The following is a 23,894-nucleotide window of genomic DNA, read 5'->3' as shown; positions in this document are numbered from 1 at the left end:
ATGCCTTTATTGAATTTCACCTTGTTGAATTCAGACCAATTCTCCAGTTTGTCAAGATTGTTTGCAATTCTGATCCTGTCCACTGGGAATCCCTTGACTCCAGTGGATTTTAGATTAGTCCCTAAAGAAGACTGGCAAGGCTTATGTATGTGGCTCTGATGTAAAGAATAGTTCAATAAAGATGAAGGGGAAGATTTTCAAAGGCATAAATGGGAGTTAGGCATCCACCTCCCAATTTCCCCTAAATATTTTTCAGCAGACTTAGACTATGATTCTGCAAACTCACCATTCTCTTCTTAGTTGTCTTTGATACAAAAGCAATTGCCTCAGGCTAAGGAAACAGAAAAGTCAAAGAGGCCATGGACTCAGAAAGGTCTACTTAGACCTTGAGAAATAGGAACAGACAGAATAATTCCAATGTTTTTTTCCTCCAAGGAATATGAGACAAAACAACCAGTAAAATTCTGAAGTCCAGAGTTTACATTTCCATGGCTAAAAACCAAAAAGAACCTAGGAACACAAAAGTGAAAACATCATCAGTGTTTCAGCCAAGCAAACAGAAAAAGAAATGGGTGCAAGAAAAGATCTCTTGATCTGAAAAGATCACCTACAGATGTGAAGTTAATTCAGTTTCCCTATTGAGTCTTTGGCCTCTCTGTTAGCAATTCCTGGCAGCGCATAGTTATTATGAAGATGTTTTCTGTTCTGTGGATAAAGGTCTTCTAGGAACTGAACTGGAACCACCCATTCATTTCAAGTTGGCCACCAAACAGCCATTGATCGGGTGGTAGATATTTTGATTGTTGGTCAAATTGAAACCTGTGACATACAGGTGAAAGGCTCTGATGCATCCACTTACTTATGTATAGGTTATGAAAACGTACAAATAACTATCCAGTTAAACTAAGCTTACTCTGGTGTTATGGAGAGTTTTTTAAAACTCTTTTAAGATAATACCCCGATCTGAGTACTGAAGGCTGATCAGGTGTCCGCATATACTCTTAGAGGTCACTGGGTGGCGCTATTCCTTGCAAAGTATAAATTTTACTATTGAATAGATGTTGGTGAGCGTGAATTTTTAAAAGCACGTTCTTCCCGAAATATTATGATTACTAGAGTACCTCCATATTCCCTCCATGATATGAAGTTATCGAAATAACCATGTAGTTCTTTATTTGCAAGGGATCCGTGAGAGCAAATATAAGCACTCCATTGCATCAGCCCTTGGAAGGCGTGTTAAGGCAACTGGGCACTGAGTACACATGCTACAAAGGAAAGCTAAGAAACAAAACATGAGGCCCCCTGCCATTGCCACTTACTTGGAAATGAGGAGGCAGTGGCTATTGGAATGTGAGGACCTGGGCTTTAAACTCAGCTGACTGACTCAGTGGAACTGTGCCTGAGACAAAAGCATGTCCCCAAAACAGCTGTAGGGACTCTCCAAGAGGAGGAAGCCAGCGAGCTGGTTTGGGCAGAGCAGCGTCCCGTTGGGAATGGCCCTGACCTTTGAAGGACGATCATTCCCCCGGCGTTATGACCGCTGAAAAAGCGTCAGACCCAGCAACTCGGGAGCCACTCGCCTGCTGTTCGCAGCCCCAGGGCAGAGCTTTGGAAGGAGCAGGGGCGTGGCGTTTGCCCAGCTGGTTGCTCACTTGATGGGTTCAGCCTCGCACGGTCACACAACGTGACAGCGGAGATGGCTGAAGAGGAGCCCCTGGATTCGGTGGGATTCAAACCTTAAGTTTCATCAAACTTTTCCACGTCCCGCTGAGGGAGGGGATGGTTTTATCGCCTTTCTGCCTTTTATTTATTGCCCTCTGGCGAGTGGCCTGAACTTCCATGTGCCGGGAAGGAGCTTTGTGAGCGACCGAGCTGGGCGGGCTGGGGCCAGAGCTGTTTGCTAAGCCGGCAAGGCTGCGGCATTGGGCTTGGAGAAGAGGTGGAGGGCGGGACGGCTGCCCGCTCAGCCTATAGGCGAGGCTCTGTGCGCTCCAACTCACTCACACTGTGGCATGGGCAGTCGCGCATTGCACGCGGTAGTTAACTACTTGTGGCATCCCCGCAGGTATGAGTTGGGGGGTGTGTGCCCACCCCTTGAGCAGCGCCTGGGGCTGGCGGGTTGGGCTGGGCTGGGCAGCATGTTTGCGATAACCATTTGTTTAACCTTTTGTAGCATTTCCGTCAACTATAGACGTGTTAGAAAGTAACGGTTCTGTGCCCGGGGCCTTGCAGCGTTCTAGGTAACTAACTTTCTAGAGCTTTTTAGTACCCAGGAGAGAATGTAACTCCCTAGCATCCCCCCTCCCCTCCCCCTTTGATGTTATACTTTTTTAAAAAAAAAATCTGTTGAAAGTTTTTCCTTTCGGGATTTTTTTTTTTTAAATGAGCCACTCAAGGCTCTCTGGATCCTTCTGCACAGTTTAAGTTTTTACTGCTTGACAGCAATGCTACTGCCGCAAAGCGTAAGTGACATTGTCCTGCCTGCGTCTGGGTAGTAATAACAACATGCTTACTAGGTTTATTCACGGTTTTGGTTTCTGCATATTCAGCCTAGAGGGGAAAAAACACAAGGCGATTTTCTTTGACCATAATCACATGTTGATTTCAGGATTTTTACTATGGTTTTTTTTTTTCGTTTTGCTGAGCGTGATGTGTTTATTTAAAAGTGTTGATACAAATATGCTGCCTGTTGATTATATTTTGTAACATTTCAATGTAAGGTTATGTGTATGTGCTATAGTAGTAGAACTACGTCTTTACATTATATATTCTATAGATACGCTATATGTGGGTGCATATGTATATAGTAACAGAGGTATAGCTCCATCTGTGTGATTGTTCCTCACTGAAGATGTGATTAGGCCGAGATTTACTCTTGAATATAAACAAACTCTAAAAATGTATCCATCCTATAAGGTCTCTGAATGAATGCGAAGGTCAATTCAGAGAGCTCGCAGAGAGAGGTGCCAGTGCAACTGTGCACCAGAATGGTGTTGCAATTATCTTTATTGCATTACAACACAGTGCCAGGCATGGTCTGCCAATCATATTATGAAGTGGCGAGGACAAGTAAATATGAAAAGACGTAAAAAGAGAAAGGAAGGGAAACAATGCTGTTTTAAAAACGTCGCTCTGTTTAGAATAAACATTAGTTGACCTGGCACTAATGGCCCTGGCTCAGCAGTTTGCTTCCTGCTGAGATAAGCACCTGACAAGGGTGGTACCCAGAGACCTATAATGCAAGGGGATTCATAAAAAAGCACGTTGATATAATGAAATGGTAAATTAAGCATTCTTTGGACAATGTCAGAACAACGTTACATACATAATACACTAAGTCAGAGGTCAACAACCTTTCAGAAGTGGTGTGCGGAGTCTTCATTTAGTCACTCTAATTTAAGCTTTCGTGTGCCAGTAATATGTTTTAATGTTTTTAGAAGGTCTCTTTCTATAAGTCTTTAATATATAACTAAACTATTGTTGTATGTAAAGTAAATAAGGTTTTTAAAATGTTTAAGAAGCTTCATTTAAAATTAAATTAAAATGCAGAGCCTCCCGGACTGGTGGCCAGGACCTGGGCAGTGTGAGTGCCACTGAAAATCAGCTCGCGAGCCGCCTTTTGCACATGTGCCATAGGTTGCCTACCCCTGTACTAAGTCATGTTTAGTGTTATGTATACCACATCATTGGTATTATCTCGTGAATGATATTATCTGTTTGTCTTTTATTCCCCCCCCTTCATTTTATTTACCAGAGCTTTTGCCAAAGTAGTTAGAAGACTATATTTATTTTGTTAAATAAGTTTAGCACCAAGTTACATTTTAGTTCCTTTTTAATCTTGTAGTGGTGGAAAATTCTTCAGCCAACTGGGTATTTCTTTTAGCTTCTTAAAAGGCACAACAATATGCGATAAACAAAATGTATCTCAACTGCCTTCTTCTTTTCTTCTTTCAATTATATCATAATATTACCTTGAAGGGTATAAATGTGTTGGGTTTTTTTCCTATGCTGAAATATATTTATTAGGTGGGTGGGGGGGACCCTATAGTGTGAGCATCCATAATAATAGCAAAAGATTGAAAGGTACTTTAATACATACCAACCCATTTGCTTGCACTGACAACAATCTTTGGTCTAACCATTACGAAAAAGCTGCAACGGATGAACATTCAATTGTTCAAAATATAAATTACTCGAGACATTAATAATCTTTCGACTCCCCAGAAAGATTAGTGGTTCAATTAGGCAATGCTTGCTAATGCAAGATTTAAATAGTAGGAGTTTTTCTTTAAGAAGAACCCTTTCTCCCTGAAGAAATCATATGAGATTGAAATGTTACCTGAAATCTTGACAGCATGTGCGGCCTTATAATAAAATGTAATCAAGAGGAGCAAGCATTGAACTGAATGTTCAGAAAAGGTAAAATAGCAGACAGCATAAAATAATGGGCATATGAAAATATTTTCTTTTGGTAAAAATATGCCTGAAAGGGTTTGGAACATGGTCACTCAAAAAAAAAAAAAAAAAACCAGGTCTTTAGCTTCTCTCCGAAATTGTATCAATCGCAGTCACTGTTAACTGCTTTGAAACCCTCTTCCCACAAACCTTTCACTTTCCTCCCAGGGTCTCTGCAAGCCATTAATGAGAAGGGGGGGTTATGCTTTTAACTCAGAACTCGAATGGGGCTGTACAACCTTCGTAAATTTCTGGATTATGCAGTTTTCAGATCTAGGAGACTGGTACTATATGGGCATCTGACAGATGCGTCTCATTCATGCTTCAGCCATTCTAAAAGTAGATTTAATTTAATTTAAGCTCCAAAGTGTTTCTGCAGTGGCCTGCTCACTGCCCACTGTTTTACATCCTTAAAATATAATAATTTGCCAGTAAAACTCTCTTCATTTACAAATAGCAATCTAAAATGGCAATAAAACATTTTCTGGGTTTTTTCCCTGCGGATGGTGAACAGCACAGATTTTTTCTGCAATTAAACAGAAGGGTGTAGCAGATGTGGATTAATGGGCTCCCTTCCTGAGGTCCTTCTGCCCCCCCCCCCCCTTTTTTTTTTTTTTTTTTTTTTTTTTACACTCAGGGAAAACTCTCACTGAAGTCAGTGGGAGTTTTGCCTAATTAAGGACGTCAGGAGGAGTAGGCTCAGAACTAGTAAAACATCTAGGGTAATAGTAAGGTCAGGTGAGTGATTTGTTACCACTTTTAGATATTTTTTTACAAGCTTTTACAAATTTAATAGATCCAAATGTTGTAGTATTCCTTCGGTATGCAACTGATGTACTGTTCTCATAAAAGATTTAATATTAAAACCTTAACGTTTTAAATGAGTTTGCAAGGTACATTTAAAAGAAATATTGTGTTTACAACCCCTCCCCAAGAAAGGAAGAGAGTTTGGTTCAAAAACATTTGTTCTTTGTGTACAATTTATAGCCATTTCTTTCCAGCTAAACTGAAAAGTGTATTGACTTTTTTTTTTTGCAGTTTAACTTGAAGACATCTGATCATAAATATAATAAAGATGACATGAAAAATTCTTAATATTGTAACACACTGGAAACCTTGTGTAATGTCATATCTGTGAACCACCTATACTAAATTTAAAATGCTATATTCAACCAATGGTTAAAACTACAGTGGATAGTGACTGAGGTGTCTGGTAATTTAACTAAAAATGAGATGTTAATTTCATTTTTCAAAGTTGTTTTCTCATTTACATGCCATTTTCTCTCAAACACATGTATAGAGAGATCAATGTAACAATCTAAAACAAATAGGAGATAAAGATAACCAAAAAAAAAAAAAAAGATATAACTAGGAATAATAGAATGAAAGGAAATTTAGATTTTATTTCAGGAAGATTCCTGACCGTGACATCTATTAGGTTTCAAAATAATTTTCCACAGGATGTTGTAGAAGCCTCATCTTTGTCAAATCTCATTTTAAATATATCAAAAGTATTACACATACACACATTCTCTCTTTTTAGGGACAATCCTGCACTGTCAGGGAATAATGGCCTTATGGTTGTTTAATAGTTTCTAATTTTGAAGACCCTTATAATCAGTTTTAAAGATGTTTTAATTGAAAGTGATGAGGAATTTTGCTTAATAATGGATGTAACAATAGAACCCTTGACTAATATATTTAATTAACAAAATGGTTCTGGTGGTATAACGTGGGGATAAAATTTTGAGATTCTACAATTTATATATACACACAATTATAAATAAAATCATGTATGTGATGTGCTGTCATGACATCTTCAAAAAGTATGACAGTTACCACTTCTAGCCAATGAGTTATCTTTCTCTCCTAAATAATAAATGTGATAAAAGATCAGTCAGCATAATTATAAGGCCCTACTTGAATCACAGGATGATCTTCAAACAATTGCAGCTGAATTGCGCACAAGTCATGGAAAAATCTCAGAAAAATAATAATGGATCTTTATTAATAGCAGTAATTTGGAAAAGCCAGAGAAGACCAAAGAAAAATTTGCTGGAACAATACAAGCCCTCAAGTATTATGTTATGCCTACTAATTTTATTGAGAACCAGATATATTGCTGCAACAATATTACATTCATTAAAAAAAATGACTGGTACAATATAAAATTCAGAAGACAAAGTCTTAAAACAACTGCTGTAGAAATCGAGTCCAGTAACTTTAGCCTTTTACATTTTACAGGCACTGAATGTTAGTGCAGTACTAATTGCATACTCCAAATGTACACAAAATCATGGACCTTGCGAAATAAGCTAATTAAAATCAAAATTGCAGTGAAAGCCTAACTTTGCGGAATCCGCAATCTCACAAATGAAATACAGCCTTATATATATACAAATTTTTCTCTCTCTCTCACTTTACACACCCACCCAGCTACCCATACAAACATACACTTGATCTCATACCATTTTGTAATACCAAAACTTGTTTCTTGGACAGCTATGATGCTTGGACAGTGTAAGGATGGAATTTTCTGAATATTTTTAAACTGTTATGGACAAGTTCTTATCTCTTTATTCATGCAATTGCTTCCATTAGACTAAATATATATTACCATCCCATTGATTTTTAAACCAAATTCCTCATTGATTTTTAAGCAGAACTCCATTTTTTCAATGGCATGATATGGTCCAAGGGAATTACTGTTGAGACCTTTGCAGTTATTGTTTCACCAGTATTTTACTAGCATGTTATCTTACTTTGTTCAGATCACGTCGAGATAACTGATGGCAAAGCTGAGTGTCTCCACCACCATTGCTATCACTGACAAAGCTACACAGACAAAGCTAGGACACTGATGGGAGATTTAGGGTCTGATTTGCAGGGGTGATGAGTGACCCCAAGTCCATTGTAGATGCCAATGCGCAGCACCTTTGGAAATGAGGCTGCTAACACATTTTTATTTCTGTAATGTATACATTATGGAGGCACTGGTTACAGCTGGATAGTTAAGACTGAATTGAGTTTTACACTTAAAGCAGGTATTCAACTGCTTTGCTATGTTTAAAGATTATTCTGTATCCTCCCCACACTTACAACACTTTGTCTTTGAGTACTGAATACATTTTCTGATAACATACAAGGAAATCCATTAATTAGTTTATGAGTTAGAATTAATTTTTAAAGGTGTCCTTTAAGAAATTTAGCATTCTGTCAGACCTCTTTTTTGTCCCCAATAATCTCAATCCGGGCATTGTCTGTCTTTAAAGAATTGTTTAATAACAGTGGTACACTAAGAAATTATAGAAAATAAATTGTTTAGGATTACTGGTAATTTCCCCCTGAACTCTGTGTAGATGAAAGTTTCTTTTTCACCAGAGACTGAATAATATTATTCTCCTTCAGAGAAACTCACCAAAAAAAAAAAAGGCTACTTTCAAAATGGCCACCATCTCCTATTGTTCTGGACAGGATTGAGACCACAGGTGACCCTTAGCAAAGATGGCCATCATGCCCATTCACCAGGTCCTCGCAGTTCTCTTTTCTGCTTCCTGACAGCATAGGGGCCATCAACTTTCATTAGGATAGCTTGGTGTCACTTTTATTGGGATCAATGGGAGGCAGTGGCCATCTTTACAAAAGATGGCCTGTGCACTCAGACTCATTGAGAACAATGGGTGATGGAAACCATTTTGAAACAGGGTAATTCTGAGTGAATTTCTGTAAAGGAGACGATTTAATGAGCCAGCCCCTGCTGATGGAGAAACATAGGGATAAAATGACCCTTCATCCTAAATACTGATCTTCCAAAACTACCTATTTCACTGGGTTTACTCAACAGAGAGAGCAGGGAAGGGAAACTTGCGTGCGCGCACAGAGGAATGTGAAATACAGGAGGAAGGAGGTAACTTGATTTAAGGTTGATAGTACATATTTTCAAATCATTAGAAATATCAAACTCTAATTTTACTGTTCATGTATAACCATTTTAATAATTAAAAAACCTCTTCAACAAAATACATGAAAATGGAGCTATTATTGAGAGTACATTAATTTAGGACAAAAATTTACAAGGTTAATTATCTCCCCCAAAAAATTATAAACCAAGGAAATTCAAAGCTAAGATTAAATTTAGAAGAAATGTAAACATGTTAAAGTACAGAAATGTACTGTTAAGATACTCAAATACCTTTAGTTCTGCCTTGAAAATTAAAAAAAAAAAAATCTGTGTCTTTAAAAAAAAATCAGTTTAGTTTAATCACAGTGCATAGTGTCACTATTTCTAATAATGCTGTATTAGAAAAGGAGCTTGATAAGCTAAAAGGGTTAGTGTTTTAATAAGAACAATAGCTAATTTTTCTAGAAGACCTAATTTTTCAGTGATGAAAGGAAGAAAAAATTGTTAACAGTCTAAAGTTTTCTTAAACTATAAAATAAAAACTGCACATTAGTAACAATGTGTATGAAAGAATAATATCCTGAAAAACCAAGCACTTAATTTATAATAAAATAGATAGCATCATAATTGGAATTGCATATCTAAAATTGAACATACTGTATTTTAACTGAATATCTGAAAGATATAGTAGAATATATAATATAGTACAATTCAAAAACATGGTTTTTGAGGGAGGAAAGGGGAATGAGATATTTTTGAAAAAAACAATGGTCTTAATAGAATCAGAAATAGAATGTAATTTAACTAACAAGTATTCACTTGAACTACTGCATTCCTTACAGAAAATCAAGTGGTGTGTTTTACGTATGGTTACAATGCATTCAATAAAATCAATTCCTGCAATGAAACATGATGTTAATGTCTAGATAATTGCGTACAGAAGCTGTTAGATATGTTACAGTTTGTCATGAAGACTGTTAGACATATTTTGAAAAAACAGGACGTTGCAAAATATTGGACACTACAGCTACAAATCCCTGTAAACAAAATACAGGCAGTCCTCAGACTTACAACGCAATTGGTTCTTTACAATTGCGTCGTAAGTCGGAATGTCAGAACTCGGAACCACAATCTACTCCATTGCAGGACCGACTGTTGTAAACACGAAACTTATAGTCGCAAGTCGAATAGGGTATCAATGTAGAAGCGTCGTAAGTGCCATTCATCGTAACCTGAACGTCAAAGTCAGTAAATAGAATACCATTTGACTGTAGTAAACACTTTGCTAGTTGAGAAGTGAACAGCACACACATAGTATGTATGTAGTTTCTTCTTTGTGCTAAGGAATGAAGATTTAAGAGTATTTTCTTTGTAGGATGATCTGATTCCACCACATTAAAACTTTAATTTAGCCATTTTAATATCAGCATCTTAAGAATTTAAAAACCAAACCAAAGGCTAGATACCCAAGCTAATCTGATAATATACTGAGGGTCTTATGTGTACAAATTATTTACTGGGATTCCAGCTAGTGGGTAGGGGGAAGAGAGAAGCACAGGTATGACACAGGTATTTCTGAAGTTAGCCTTATTGACTGCCCTTTACACTTTTTCAGAGGGGTGTTGACATGTAAAACACAAAACATGGTCTGAAGTATCATAGTTTACTAGGCTAGTGAGCTGCACTACCTTCATGCAGAAGCAAAACAAAAATAATGGCTTCTATTTTCAAACATGACTAATGATTATGGGTGCTTCCATTTTTGGTGCCCAACTTGAGACAAGGGGTCTGATTTTGAAAAAGTGTTCAGTACTTGCCCTCTGAAAATCACGTCCCTTTAAAGTGTCTAAAGTGGACACCCAAAAACAGACTCTCAAAATCACTAGACACTTTTGAAAGTTTAAACTAACAGCTTTTCTCACTAAGAATAAAGCCATGAGGAATTTCTCTGCTAAATAATAACTTTATATAGCAAAAGCCTGGGTTCCAACATGATGTTATTTGGCAAAATAACCTTATTGAAGCACCAATTCCCAATGGGAACCAATTGACAGGATACTGGGGAAAGTATCATTCATTTATGCTATTCATCTCATGGTTTCTAATATTGCATTCCACATATTTGAAGTTTCTTTTATCAAGTGTTCCTTTCAGATCAAAAATAAACAAACTGAACTTATTACTTGATTTTCAAGAGAACATGCTTATTTTCAATGTATACATTCACATTCATAATTACAGAATTAGGCTGTAAGCTCTCTGGGGCAGAGACAATCCTTCCATTCTGTGTTTATACAGCACCTAGCACAATGAGATCCTGGACTATGACCAGGACTATATTACATTATTAATCTAATAATGTCAGCCAAACTTTGTATAACTTGGCAGCTTTCTCTCACTAACAACAACAAGATTTTCTAAAAATAGGCAAGAACAGATTAGATGCCTGGCCAGCATATCTGAGATGGGGGAAGTAAAAAGACAAGCAAGCTAGTACTTTGATATTTAAATTCTTCTATTAGAGATTACAGGTCTGAGTATCTGCCGCCTACCACACTGCGGTTGACACTTACACAGTACAAATTAGGTGTAAGACACTAGCAAATCAGAATTCTCTATTCACTGCACAGGCACTGGCTTCCTCCAGGCCCTGGGAGTACTCACGCCCCTGTTCCACCCTAGGCCCCGTCCCCACCCAACTCCCTACCCCAGACCCTCAGCCCTGCCCTACCTCTTCCCACCCCACCTCTTTCCGCCCAGTTCCTCCACCTCCCCAAAGTGCGCCCCCCTGCTCCTCTCTCCCTCCTCCCCCTCCCCCGCCCAGTGCCTCCTGCATGCCACGGAATAGCTGATCTGCAGTAGGCAGGAGGTGCTGGGAGAGAGGTGGAGGAGTTGATCAGCAGGGCTGCTGGTGGACAGGAGTCTCTGTGGGGAAGCTGGCTGCCGGTGGGTGCTAAGCACCCACTAATTTTTTTCCGTGGGTGCTTGAACCCTGCACAGAGTCGGCACCTATGATTCACTGACACTGGTCACATTTTACACAGGTCTGTGCAATTCTAAACACACACACACACACACACACCCCCATTCTGTAATAGAAAATATACACCCTAATATATATATAGATATTTTAATACATGTCATATGACATGAAACATAATAGTCACATATTTATTTGGGGATTTATATAATTATCTACTTCTCTATTTTCTTTTAATAACACTGCTATAATGTTCTTATTGTAGGTTAGAGATCTGAAACAATGGGTGACTGGAGCTTTCTGGGGAGACTATTAGAGAATGCACAAGAGCACTCCACGGTTATTGGCAAAGTTTGGCTGACGGTACTATTTATCTTCAGGATCCTGGTGCTGGGGGCTGCTGCTGAGGAAGTGTGGGGAGATGAACAATCGGACTTTATATGCAACACACAGCAACCTGGTTGCGAAAATGTCTGCTATGACAAAGCCTTCCCCATTTCCCACATCCGCTTCTGGGTGCTTCAGATCATCTTTGTCTCTACGCCAACCCTCATCTACCTGGGCCATGTGCTGCACATTGTGCGCATGGAGGAGAAGAAGAAAGAGGAAGAGCTAAAAAAGAAGGGAAGCAGCAGGGACAGCAACCACCAGGGGGGAGCAGCAGCAGCAGCAGGTGGCCGAGGGAGTAGCAACAACAGCAGCACCAATAAGGAGCCATTCCCAAAGAAGGAGAAGCCACCAATCCGTGATGAGCGGGGTAAAATCCGCATCAGTGGTGCCTTGCTCCGCACCTATGTCTTCAACATCATTTTCAAAACTCTGTTTGAGATAGGCTTCATTGTGGGCCAATATTTCCTCTATGGCTTTGAGCTGAAGCCACTCTACCGTTGCAGCCGCTGGCCTTGCCCAAACATTGTGGACTGCTTCATTTCACGGCCCACTGAGAAGACCATTTTCATCATCTTCATGCTGGTGGTGGCATGTGTCTCGCTGCTGCTCAACATGCTTGAGATGTACCACCTTGGATGGAAGAAGCTCAAGCAAGGCGTGACCAACCAATACCGCCCTGATCCACTCCCCACTGCCATTGCACCAGCTACCATTGCAAGGGACTCCAAACCTATTACTCTGCCACTGCCATCTCCAGCAGCGTTCCCTACTGTCTCGCCTGCTCTGCCGGATTCCCATACCATCACTCCGCTGCTCTCTTCACAGACTGTGCCGCCTTACTATGCTGAAGCCACTGCTAGGGCACAACCAGCTGCCACAACTTTCCTGGCTGACTACCCCAGGGCTCCTCCATTCTCTGAGGAGCAACACAATACTGCCACTCCCACCCCCACCTCTATCCCAATCCCAACTCCAACCTCCATCCCAACACCTATGCAAGCCATCACCCCCTGCTTCAATGGCAGCAGCCAGGTCTTAGCTGTCGAGCAGAACTGGGCCAATCTGGCAGTCGAGCAGCAGAGGAAGCCACCAGCCTCCAGCTCAGCTGCCTCCTCTGCCCCCAGCAGCATCGGACAACAGTCTCCAAAGCAAGAGGCAGCCAGTGAGCAGCCGCTGCCGTCGCCACCTCTTTTGCCACCTGTAGCAGCAGTCAATAGCAGCAGCAGCACCAGCCTGAGCAGAGGAAGCAGCAGCAAGTGGGATGTAGAAGGTGAAGAGGAGGCCACAAAGGAATGGCCAGTGTCAGCTGCCTGCACTACAGTAGAAATGCATGAGCCGCCACTGCTCATAGACACACGGCGCTTAAGCAGGGCTAGTAAGTCAAGCAGCAGTAGAGCCAGGTCAGATGACTTAGCTGTGTAGCGTGGTCCCCAGCACTGGGAGAAGCAGATGATGAAAGCAAAGTGTGATGAGGAGCTGCATTGGGGATGAGGCCATGCCCCAGCACAGGGGGTGAGGGAGGCTGGGGTACAAACTTTGAAGCTTGCTGTTCTTGCACTCTGTGAGTTGTAGTGGGGATAAATATCTACATTTTCTAGTAGGTCAGGGGTGGCCAAAGTGCAGCCCGTGGACCAAGGGACCAATCCCCCTGTCATTGACATCAATGACAGACATCCCAATGGCAGCCATATGGAGGGCTTGCACAGATGACAGGTGGTGGCAGCTAGCCATGTGCCTTCATATGGAAGCTCTTCCAAGAACAGTGTTAATACTCTTAGCCCTCACCTTTACTTCCACTCGTCGTATATAAGCACTTCATGAGCAGAGGCCTTGACTTCTTTCCTTCCTCTGAAACCCCATGCAGACCTGTGTAACCATCTCCTTGAAAATGAGGATGGCATATTGCCTGCTGGCACCTGTCATCTCTGTGGACCAACCTGCCATATTAAACATCAGGGTGACAACAGTCTCTTCCATTTAATGCAAAGTAGGGCAGCCTTTGCACTCATGGCAAATTTCCAAAGCGACCCTCTTGGCTGGGCAAAGTTTGGGTAACCCCTGTAGTAGCTTTTATCATTCTGAGCTTCATCTTTGTATTATTATAATAATTTTTTTACTCTTGACCCATAAGGAAATGTCCAGTTTGACCGTCTGTCCAGTGTTTGCCAACTGTGACCACACAATGTTTTTAAACCTGTGTATTCCTTTGAATATGTTTGGTTATATTGTGAGATGACTTCTGAAATTGCTTAGAGGAGGACAGGAAACTAAACCACACACCTCATAAAGTATTACACAGAATAATTGTAATCCAGAAAAAAAGGATTATGGTTTCAGTACACTGTGACCCCTTATGTTGCTCGTGAACAAAACAATAGGTTAAAGTAGAGTTCTGCATTTTAGACTATTAGATACATGCTTTTATCAGCTTAAGGTAGTTGGAAAAATACTTAATAGAAGTAAAACTAGAATGCATATCTTTAAGGTATTTGAGCAGTTTTAGAATAAATTTTAATCTGTAGTTTTAAATTTCTTGACAGTGTACTTATACATTTTAGTTTGATCTTTGATTTCATAGTAAAAATTAAGGGGAAACAAAAGTAAAGTTCAAAGCAGTATTGTTTCCTGCTGTGTGCTGTAAGTGATTAGCCCTGTCCTATGACAATCTGTAATGTCTTACAAACCAATAAACAGCATACATAGAATATACTGTACTGCAAAAAAGGTGACTAAAATATCATGGCAACATTTTAAGGGCCTCGGGGCCTATTCTGATTGCACAGAAGTCAATGGCAGAATTCATATTGACTTCCATAGGAGCAGGACTGGGCCCCCTCATCTTGCAGTCCTTATTCAATCAAAACTTCATCGGAAGTCAAATGAAGTTTTGGGTGCAACAAGGAATGTAGGATTGGACCCATTTCCCTTAAAACGATGAAGAAAAATTATGGGTATTTTTCTAAGGAGTCAGCTTTCCTTAAAAGAGACTCAGTCCTTCATTCCCATTGTAACAAATACTCTCACATAATTCAATCAGAAGTTTGAACTTCTGAAAAAGTTGGAGAGAGATTTGGGTATAAAAAGAAGGCAGAATCAGACCCAACTTTTGTTCTTGTGGTTGAAAAGATCATTTCAATTAGTCGAAGTCCAGCACTATTCCTCTGGCTGCCATAAAGCTGAACTTCTATTTAGCTGTGACATTCTGAGTACCTGTCCCAGACCTGAAGAAGAGCTCTGTGTAAGCTCAAAAGCTTGTCTTTTTCACCAACAGAAGTTGGTCCAATAAAAGATATTACCTCACCCTCCTTGTATCGCTAATATTCTGGGACCAACATGCTACAACAACATCGCAAACATAAAGCTGAACTGCCATAATTAAAATAGTATAGCTAAGTTCACTTAAATAATCTTTACATGTTCAAAGTGTGTTGGCCTGGCCATATAGTGCTTACTTAGGCAAAGTTGAGATCAGTTCCCTATGTAGCTAAAGGCTACAAGTGCAACTGATAATATATGTTTTCCTGAACGTGTTTATTTTATTAAATGATTAACAATATTTCCCATCAGTACACAGACTCAAAATTATTTCTGAATAACCATGGAGCAGGGTTGGGGTTCTGTCCTGAGACTCTTATATAAGTTGTCTCATTGACTTCAGTTGACCTGCTTGTATGAGAAAGGGTTGCAGGATGCAACTCTGGCCTGCTAAAAGTCTTGGGGCTGACACTGCATATATAATAAAGTCAATATGCATTTCTTAATATGCTGATTAACAAGTAAAAACAGATAGCAACTATTTAGTAGTCAAGTTTAAGGCATCCTCTCATGAGCTGTTTTAAGCCATTAAAAACAAACGTACAAGCTAAAAGAATTCTGCTCTCAGCTACACCCATGCCACACCACTGAAACTAGCACAAAGTTAATAGGAAAAAGAAAAGGAGTACTAGTGGCACCTTAGAGACTAACCATCCGATGGTATGCATCCGATGAAGTGAGCTGTAGCTCACGAAAGCTTATGCTCAACTAAATTGGTTAGTCTCTAAAGGTGCCACTAGTACTCCTTTTCTTTTTGCGAATACAGACTAGCACAGCTGCTACTCTGCAAGTTAATAGAGTTATATTAAATGTACATGAGGACAGAATTTAGCCCTCAAAATTTTTAGATCTACTAACATTTATAGCAGTTTCTGAATGTCAGGTCATTATATTGCTGAAGTAACATGATGTGCACCTCTGTATTTTAATGACACTTATTGGAGAACTGCATCAAAATTCATAGGGCCGAATTCTGCTCTCATTTACACTAATGTAAAGAGTAAGTATCTCCAACTGTATATTGATATAACTAAGGCCTTGGTTCAAAAAAAGCATAAGGAGTACATGCTTTGCTGGAGCAGGGCCATAGAGCAGAATATGACCCCCTGTTACATATAGTCACTGATCCTGCAATCCTTACTCAGGCACAACCCCCATGGAGTGAGCCCATACTATATTTAAAAACCTAAGAGGAGAGATTGTTATAACTTGCTTAAAATCAACTGATATTTAATCTACCATTTTCAGATTAACATGTGTGGTTAGTCCTGCACAGAGTTCAAAGAGTTTTGTGGTATGTGGCGTTTTCAGGTATAGTAAGGACTGGACAGCTGTCCTTGCAAAAGACCCATTTATTTCAATTACACAGGCTTGGCGTGGGGAAGGAGAATTGCAACTCTAACTGGGCTCCCTGGGAGAAACCTGATCTAATAGTCTCCAGACCAGATCAACAAAAGTTTGAAAAAATAGATAAAACAAAACAAAGCAAAACAACAACTCACAGGTTGTGTTTTTAACACTGGCTTCTTTAGTTCTTCCAAAACAACTGTAAAAGCTCAAGCTTCTTGGTTAACCACACTTTAATTTAGAGTGTTATAAACTGATTCTTAATTTCAGTCATGATAACTGATCTTGCAGAGTCAAAAGTTCAATTGATTTCAGTGCACATTTTGTCTCTTTGAAGGCTGCAGGATCACAAGGGGGAAACAAAGTTCTTTGAAAATGTCATTGGTGGAGCAAATAATGAGAGCTTTACTCAATCTTTACTCATGAAAACTGCCATTTAAATCAATGGGAGTCTACTAAGTAAAGAATAAAATAACCTGAGGATTTGGCCTGGTATGCATAATATTTTAATATGCTTATTGGGCCTGATCCAAAGCTCATTGAAGTCAATGGAAAGATTTCCATTAAGTTCAGGGAGCTTTGGATAACACCCCATAATGCTATTGGACCTGATTCCTGCACTTCTTACTTAGGAAAATCTCCTGTTGAAGTTATAGAGTTTTCCTTGAGTAAGGAGCACTGATATAGGCTATAGAGGATAGGATAGTTATGCGTTTTTTCAGTACTTGGAAAGTGATTAGTTTATGCCAAAAGGTATACATTTAAAGCTTGAAAACATTTGTCTGAAGAACATGTTTTTGAATAAAAATTAAAATCAGATTCAATTTATACCTTAAATTAATTGTTTTCTAAAACTGCTGTAAACACCAAAAAGTAACAAATGTTGTGAAATGGAACTGCATCTGTGGATGGAAATATTTGTAAGTTTTTCAGATAAGTTTGTCTGTCATACTTTGTTTCATCTCAAAAATGAAAATGGTAGCAGCTGTTACTGTAGATGGACCTAATCCTGCAGCCCTTACTCAATCCTCAATCCTGGAAATCTTACACATTTATTTAACTTTAAGTAGGTTTGTAGATCATTGTAGGATTGGAAGACCATTAAGGACTACAGAATTTGCGTTTGATATTATTTTAAAATTGAAGGAAGTACTTGTCTTCACTGCTTGGATAGATGGGTGGTGGGAAGGATTATTACATGTGGTATTTAAAGTTTAAAAGATAAAAGGAAATACTAAAAATATGCAAAAGAAAAGATAAAAACAGAAAATGTCACACTTTGGACAAGTTACCAGGTATATAATGTTATATTTTTTGCAATAATTCAAGGAATTTATTGACATTTATTTTAAAAAAACCCACTACATTTCAGTAGTATATTTTTCACAATATTTTCACAACTGAATGTTGCAAAAATACAAACAAACATTTTATAAAATTTATCAGCACATAAATAGTTTTTTGGCCATCAGAATATTTATATTGTTTTCTGTAGCTGGGCCTGTACAGTTAGTGCAGCTATCTGTTAATACCAAAGAAAACAAAGCATGGATGATTTATGAACTACACAGTTCTTTTCTTTACATTTTGATTCAGTGAAAACAGTCTGAGAGAACTTCCTGGTAACTCACCCTTAATTAAAATTTGAATATTCTTGGTATGAAAATCTAACATGATTTTTCATAAAGAAAAAGAAAAGTCATTTAAAATACTGAGCTTTCCCAGTATTGGTCTATAGCTTCCTGAGAACATGTAACATGCACTGAAAACTCATCCCTGGTGTAACAGTAGAAGTCAACTGGTATGCAAAGATGAAGTTAATGGCCTTACCCCAGGGATTAATTTGACCCAATATGTTAGCCATCCAATAAAGGCATTCATCACTAATTAAGTGCACTGATATACTGTAATTCTTCATATTATTTTCTTGTCTGAATACCTAATAGTAGGATCAGTAAAACATTAAAACAATCCTTTTAAAAAATAATATTTCAGTCTTTTTTCCAGTTAGATCTGGGGTGAGTTGCTCAGCTGGTATAAATTGTCATAGTTTCATTGACCTTAATTGAGCTATGGCAGTTTACACAAGCTGAGTATCTAGCCTCTTGGTTTTTATTTATTAAGTTCCTTAGTAGAGCTGAATTAAACAGGCTGTTCTCCCCCCACCCCCCAAATAAGTGCATTTGTTTTATTTTACTCTGATTTTCCTTATGAAATGTGTGCTCTGTTTGTAACTTTGGTTTCCTGAAGTTTACATTAAATTTTTGATTTCAGAATTGTACATTTGGACTGAATATGCGGTTTTGGAAATTTACATTGGTATAATACAAATTTAAGCAATGACCCTGCCAATATGTTAATCCTAAAATGAAATGTCTTAATATAAACACATAACTCTTCAGCTGTAAGGCAGTACCATTAAAGAAAATTCGTTTCATATTGGGAATTCTTACAGTAATCTACACTATCAGTTTCCTGCATAGGTTTAAAGTACAGGATCTTGATATATAGTATACAGGGAGCACACTCTTATGGAAAAAACCAAAACTTTTCATCATGAACTGAATTACCACAGAATGAAATGTAGGTTTTACTATTATCTATTTACTTTGTGTGTGTGTTTAGGATGTTTAATGGCAAAAATTAGCAGTGACATCAGTTCTCTCTGTCAGAAATTGACAGTATGGCTTGAACTCCCACACAAAACAATACTTGTGGCAAAACACTGCACTGTTATATTGTGGAGGATGTTGTAAAGGGTAAATGTTTTGTTTTCCAGATAAAAACAAGGATCTGATCCTGCAAAAGCCCTCTCATGTGAGCGATCTTTACTCACGCAAGTAGTACTGTAAAAGACAATGAGATTATTTGCTTACGTAAAAAAATACTCCTGTGAAAAGTAATTTGCAGGTTTGGGCCCTACATTTGTTTTCGTATGCTAGGCTAATTTCTGAGGTTTCAGCCCTTTAAAAGATATGAAACAAATGTGAACATATTTTAAGATGGGGAATATATTCCTATTTCCAGTTCTCTCACAATTAAAAGGTTGTGTTGCATAAGAAAGCTTACTCAGAGGTTTCTTGTTGTTGAAAGGCTGTCTGTCTTTTACATTACAGAACCTCACAACAAAAGAAGAAAGTTTTCTGGGAAGTCAGGGACTTTTAATAACACTACAAGCAGCAAACTGTTTCAAGTGGTGTCTTTGAAGAAGTGCCTTATGTATTCAATTCTATAAGAACAAGTTGATGTAAATGTCAATTTACCTCAAATGTTTACAAAACTGTTACTAAATAAACTTTTTGTACTGTAAGAGCGTCTCTTTTAGATGAAATTTACAATGATGTATAGATGATCACTAAAAACATTAAAATGCAGAGGAACCAAACTAAAATAGATAACTTTCATTATTCAGTTAATCTACTTTCTTTTAACATTCAGTCTTATTCAGCTGACTGACTAAGATCTGTCTGAAAATTTAAGGCCGAATCCCGTGATTCATCCACATGCAGATCTCCCACTGACTTCAATGGAAGTTCTCACTGTAGAGGGGAAGCTAGGGATGCAATTCTGATCTTACTGCAATCAGTGGCAGCTTTCCCATTGACTTCAGTAGGTTCAGGATTTCACCCTAGATTTTGACTGTGACACACGTGAGTCACAATTCCTCCCATACTTCACCTTTGCTCCTGGGAGTAAGTAAACTGTGGGTGGCCATCCTCGTGCTCCTCAGCTACTTTAAATGGGGAGCATGGCCAAGCCTCTGACCATTTCCTGCTCTTTCCCATCCTCTCCACAGACAGCAAGTAGGCCTGCTTAGTCCTATGTGCTCATATGCAAGGTCTTGATAGTTCAAGCAAAGGTGTAAGGGCATTTTGTTCTCTTTGTGGAAGAGTAATCTCAGTCACAGGCTAAGTAATGTAATCCAGGCATGTATTTAAAATTATTTAAGTAGTGCTTTTTCCTGAGCAGCAAGTCAAGTTTCCAGAAGAATAATTTTCAAAGAGTAGCAGAATGGGTGAGTGACAGCTTTTTTTTTTTTTTTTTTTAAAAAGCAAATTAACTTTTCTAAGTCCTCCCTGCCCCCTTGTCAATTTATGGGGTAAAAGGCCCAAATTCTGCTTACCTGAATCAAATAATCTGTCCCATTGATTTGAGTAAGTATTCACATGAGTAAAATGAGCTGAATTTAGTCCAAAATATCATTTACATGACTGAAAGAATGCCTAGCCTATTGGTATTCCCAAAGTCACTGAGTTGCTTCTCTACTTAAATTCCAAACATACATGCATTTTGAAGACTAAGAAGCTGATCCTGCAACTTTTACTAAAACAATACTGACAGGAGAAATCCCATAAGATCTACAAAGAGACTATTCGTGTTAGCAGAAGGGTTTGTAGGCCTTATGCTCTAATTTCTATTTAAAATATAGATTCATATGGGCACCCAGCATCTTATATTAGTGTACATTTGCCCAAACACACCGATGTCAGTGGCATGTAGCGTACATGTGGCTACAAGCCACAGTGAAAAGCAAGCCAAATCCACACCCTGGTGTGTAACTACATGTGCCAGTGAAAGACTCCAGCAGCAGGGAGAGAGCAGCTCCCCACTATTGGAGCCTGTGACTGCAGGGAGGAAAACCTCTGGCAGGGGGAAGGCAGTAGAGAAATGCCTCTGCCGGAGTCTTTCCTGGCTGTGGGGAAAGGCTCCAGCAGCAGGGAACTGGTGGAGCCTTTCCCTCTTGTCTCCCCACTGCTAGAGTCTTTCCCTGGGTTGGGGAAGTGCTCCAGTCTTTCCCCACTGCCTCCTCCCTGCCAGAGCCTTCCCCCACTGCTGGAGTCTTTTCCTGTAGTAGGGGAAAGCTCCAGCAGCAAGGAGGAAGCAGGAAACTACAATGCTGGAAATATCAGTATAGATAGGGAGGCAGTATAGGTAGGGTACATACTCACATACGTATAACCCACACCCTTCAGGCCTGTCTTTCCTCTACTTGCCTAAGTCATGCCACACCAGCTACAGGACTTTTTTATGCCCGTGCTGGGGGAGTTAAAAGGGTATGTACACTACTCACTGCCAAAAGCAGCATGCAGTCTAGATGAACCCTTTCAAGTGAGTGGCTTGAGCAATTTGAACAAGACCAAAGGCCAGCGAGTAGAAGATGAGCAACTCTGTCTTTCCTATACTGAATAAAGCAACAATCTAATAATGAGATGTTAACAGATTAAGCCACTGCATAGTATCAAAACATCATAAAGCTTCTCACATTTTAGTTTTTTATCCTTCCATTTCAAAATTAAGAAAAATGCCTTAACTAATAAAAGTAAAAGACATCTACTACTGAGCTGTGACAACAGAACAATCCATTGTATGAGGTCATCTCTTTCCTGAAGAAAGATGCTAGAAACATATGATTAAGGTCTGACTTGAATTGCTGGATGACCGTCAAATAATTGCAGCTGAGTTGCGGACAAGAAATGGAAAATCACAGAAAAGTATTAATGGACCTTTACTAATTGTGGTAATTTGGAAAAGCCAGAGAAGACCTATTTGTTTAAGAAAAATTTGCTGGAAAAATATAAACACTCAAGTATTATGTTATGCTTGCAAATTTTTTTTTTTTTTAAATAAACCAGACATTTTGCTGCAACTGTATTACAGTCATTACTGCACGGGGGTGACAGCAGCAGCCCCACCATGCGTTATCATAGAACAGTAGTTTTCAAGCTGTGATCCACAGAGCCTGTCTAAGATTTCCAAAGGGCTCCACACCTCCATTTGAAATTCTGTAGGGGTCCACAAATGAAAAAAAGGTTAACTACTGGTTTATCGTAAGTGCTCCTGTCCTGAAAGTTTATTAAAAGAGGACATGCTATTTTGTTAGTGTGTGTTGGTCTCACTTTGCCCCAGGCTGAGAAAGTAAACCTAATGTTGCCCCAATTAGGGGTGTGGGGGAATATTTACTGTTCCACAAGAGAGCATGCAGGGACGGCCCACTCTTTTACATATGGTGTAGCTGGCAGAATCCTCCAACCCCTCTCCCATTAAGGGTAGAGAGAGGTGCCTACAGTCTTTGGCTGTGACAGGTCTTGCCTACACCAAGTTTGTGTGTACAATAGGTAGCTTCAGGACTAAATGATTGACGCCAGGCTGGCAGATGGAGCAACAGCAATGATTCCAGAAGTTCAGATCCCAGGCTTGGCAGGGAGCCCAGCAGCAGCAACTGGACAGGCTGACCCATCACAAATGCCAAAGGGAAGAAGAAATACAGTCCTGCCAGTCAGTGTGCGGATTGTCACCAAGAGGGGCAAGTAAATTGGGTCTGCCCCTGGGGAGCCAGAGAAAAGATTCCTGGCCAACACAGGGTGCTGAATGGACCTGGGGAGGTTTGAACTATTAAGGACGTTGGTACACAGAGTGAAGGAACCCAGATAGCTGTGAAAAAGGACTGAGGGGACAGTTTTGGGCCAGGAAGAGTGATACCTTGGTGTGATGGGGTGTATAAGCCCCACCCTGGCAAACTGAGCATTAAAGAAGAGCTCTGGTCCCAGAAGGCTCCAGCCAGCTGCACCTGCTGGGCATGCTCACATTGGAGGCGGGGCTCAAAAGAAAGCAGCTCAAATCAGTCTGGGTGGTCAGAGCAGGGGAGTAGTCATGTGCAGCAAGCTCCTGCAGAGAAGCTGCTAGGGCTTCACATGGCCAAGACCAGGCCCCACTGCCAAGCTGCCATAGTCCCCTCACCCCACAGAGGCCAGGAATGACAGACTGCTGATAGAAGACCACGCTCTGGAGCGTGATCAGAGAGAACTCCAGGGAGAACTCAAACAGACCAGTGGCACAGATAGAGGAAGACACAGTAGAAATGACCGCTGGAACAGGAATAAGGTCGCCCATCCCAGGCCAGACATGTGAGCTATTATTCACGTGGTCCTGGGTTGGAATCCTGGAGCAAGGAGATCCTGGGTTCCCCTACCCCAGCCATTGGTTCTCACCACTGAGAGATATGACCCAATTTGGTCTTTAAGCCCCCACCACCTGGGTGTAATTTGTTTTAAGTGCAGGGGAAATGGATATGTTAGAAGAATCAGCTGGACATGAACTTTTGACCTTGGACCAACTGCTTGTTTCTATGGGGAAGTAAGGTAGTAAAGTTCTGGGAAAAAGAGCATTAGCCCAGAAGCAGACTCTGGGGAAAGCTTCAGGGGCAGAAGTCAGCCATTGGTTTCAGATTTTTCCCACTTGCTGGAGCTGCCTCAATTCCATCCACAGCCTCAGAACAGAAGTATCGGGGGGGGGGGGTTAGTAGCCTGATACAGGAGCCTGAAGATATTCCAGGATGAAAAGACTGTTAGTTGCTCCAAAGAAGAACATGGATTCCCAAGCTGGAAGAACCAGGGCAAAGACTGAGATGAGGTCAAAAGTCCTCGAAAATGGGTGTAAAAGGGTTCTGATGATGTAGGTGCACAGTAAGAAAGCCTGCATTTGAGCTTGCAAGTTTTCTTACTGAAA

General features: G+C 39.8%; 1 protein-coding gene and 1 long non-coding RNA gene across 2 annotated transcripts in view; one reads left to right on the top strand and one right to left on the bottom strand.

The window, feature by feature from the left end:
• LOC122463127 overlaps positions 1 to 23,894 on the bottom strand; it is a 73,896-nt gene that overhangs the window by 30,495 nt on the left and 19,507 nt on the right. The gene's annotated exons all lie outside the window — the stretch shown is intronic.
• Positions 11,619 to 13,331, top strand: GJA3 (gap junction protein alpha 3). The gene has a single exon (XM_007059127.4). The coding sequence runs from the start codon at positions 11,619 to 11,621 to the stop codon at positions 13,146 to 13,148; it is 1,530 nt and encodes a 509-aa protein (XP_007059189.2). The 3' UTR covers positions 13,149 to 13,331.

The sequence above is a fragment of the Chelonia mydas genome, chromosome 1 (assembly GCF_015237465.2).
Source record: "Chelonia mydas isolate rCheMyd1 chromosome 1, rCheMyd1.pri.v2, whole genome shotgun sequence".
NCBI lineage: Eukaryota > Metazoa > Chordata > Testudines > Cheloniidae > Chelonia > Chelonia mydas.
The sequence above is the reverse complement of the archived record's forward strand: the minus strand, read 5'-3'. Positions and strand labels throughout refer to the sequence as shown.

Coding starts and splice junctions, on each gene's coding strand:
- GJA3 (XM_007059127.4), top strand. CDS start 11,619: ATGGGTGACTGGAGCTTTCTGGGGAGACTATTAGAGAATGCACAAGAG.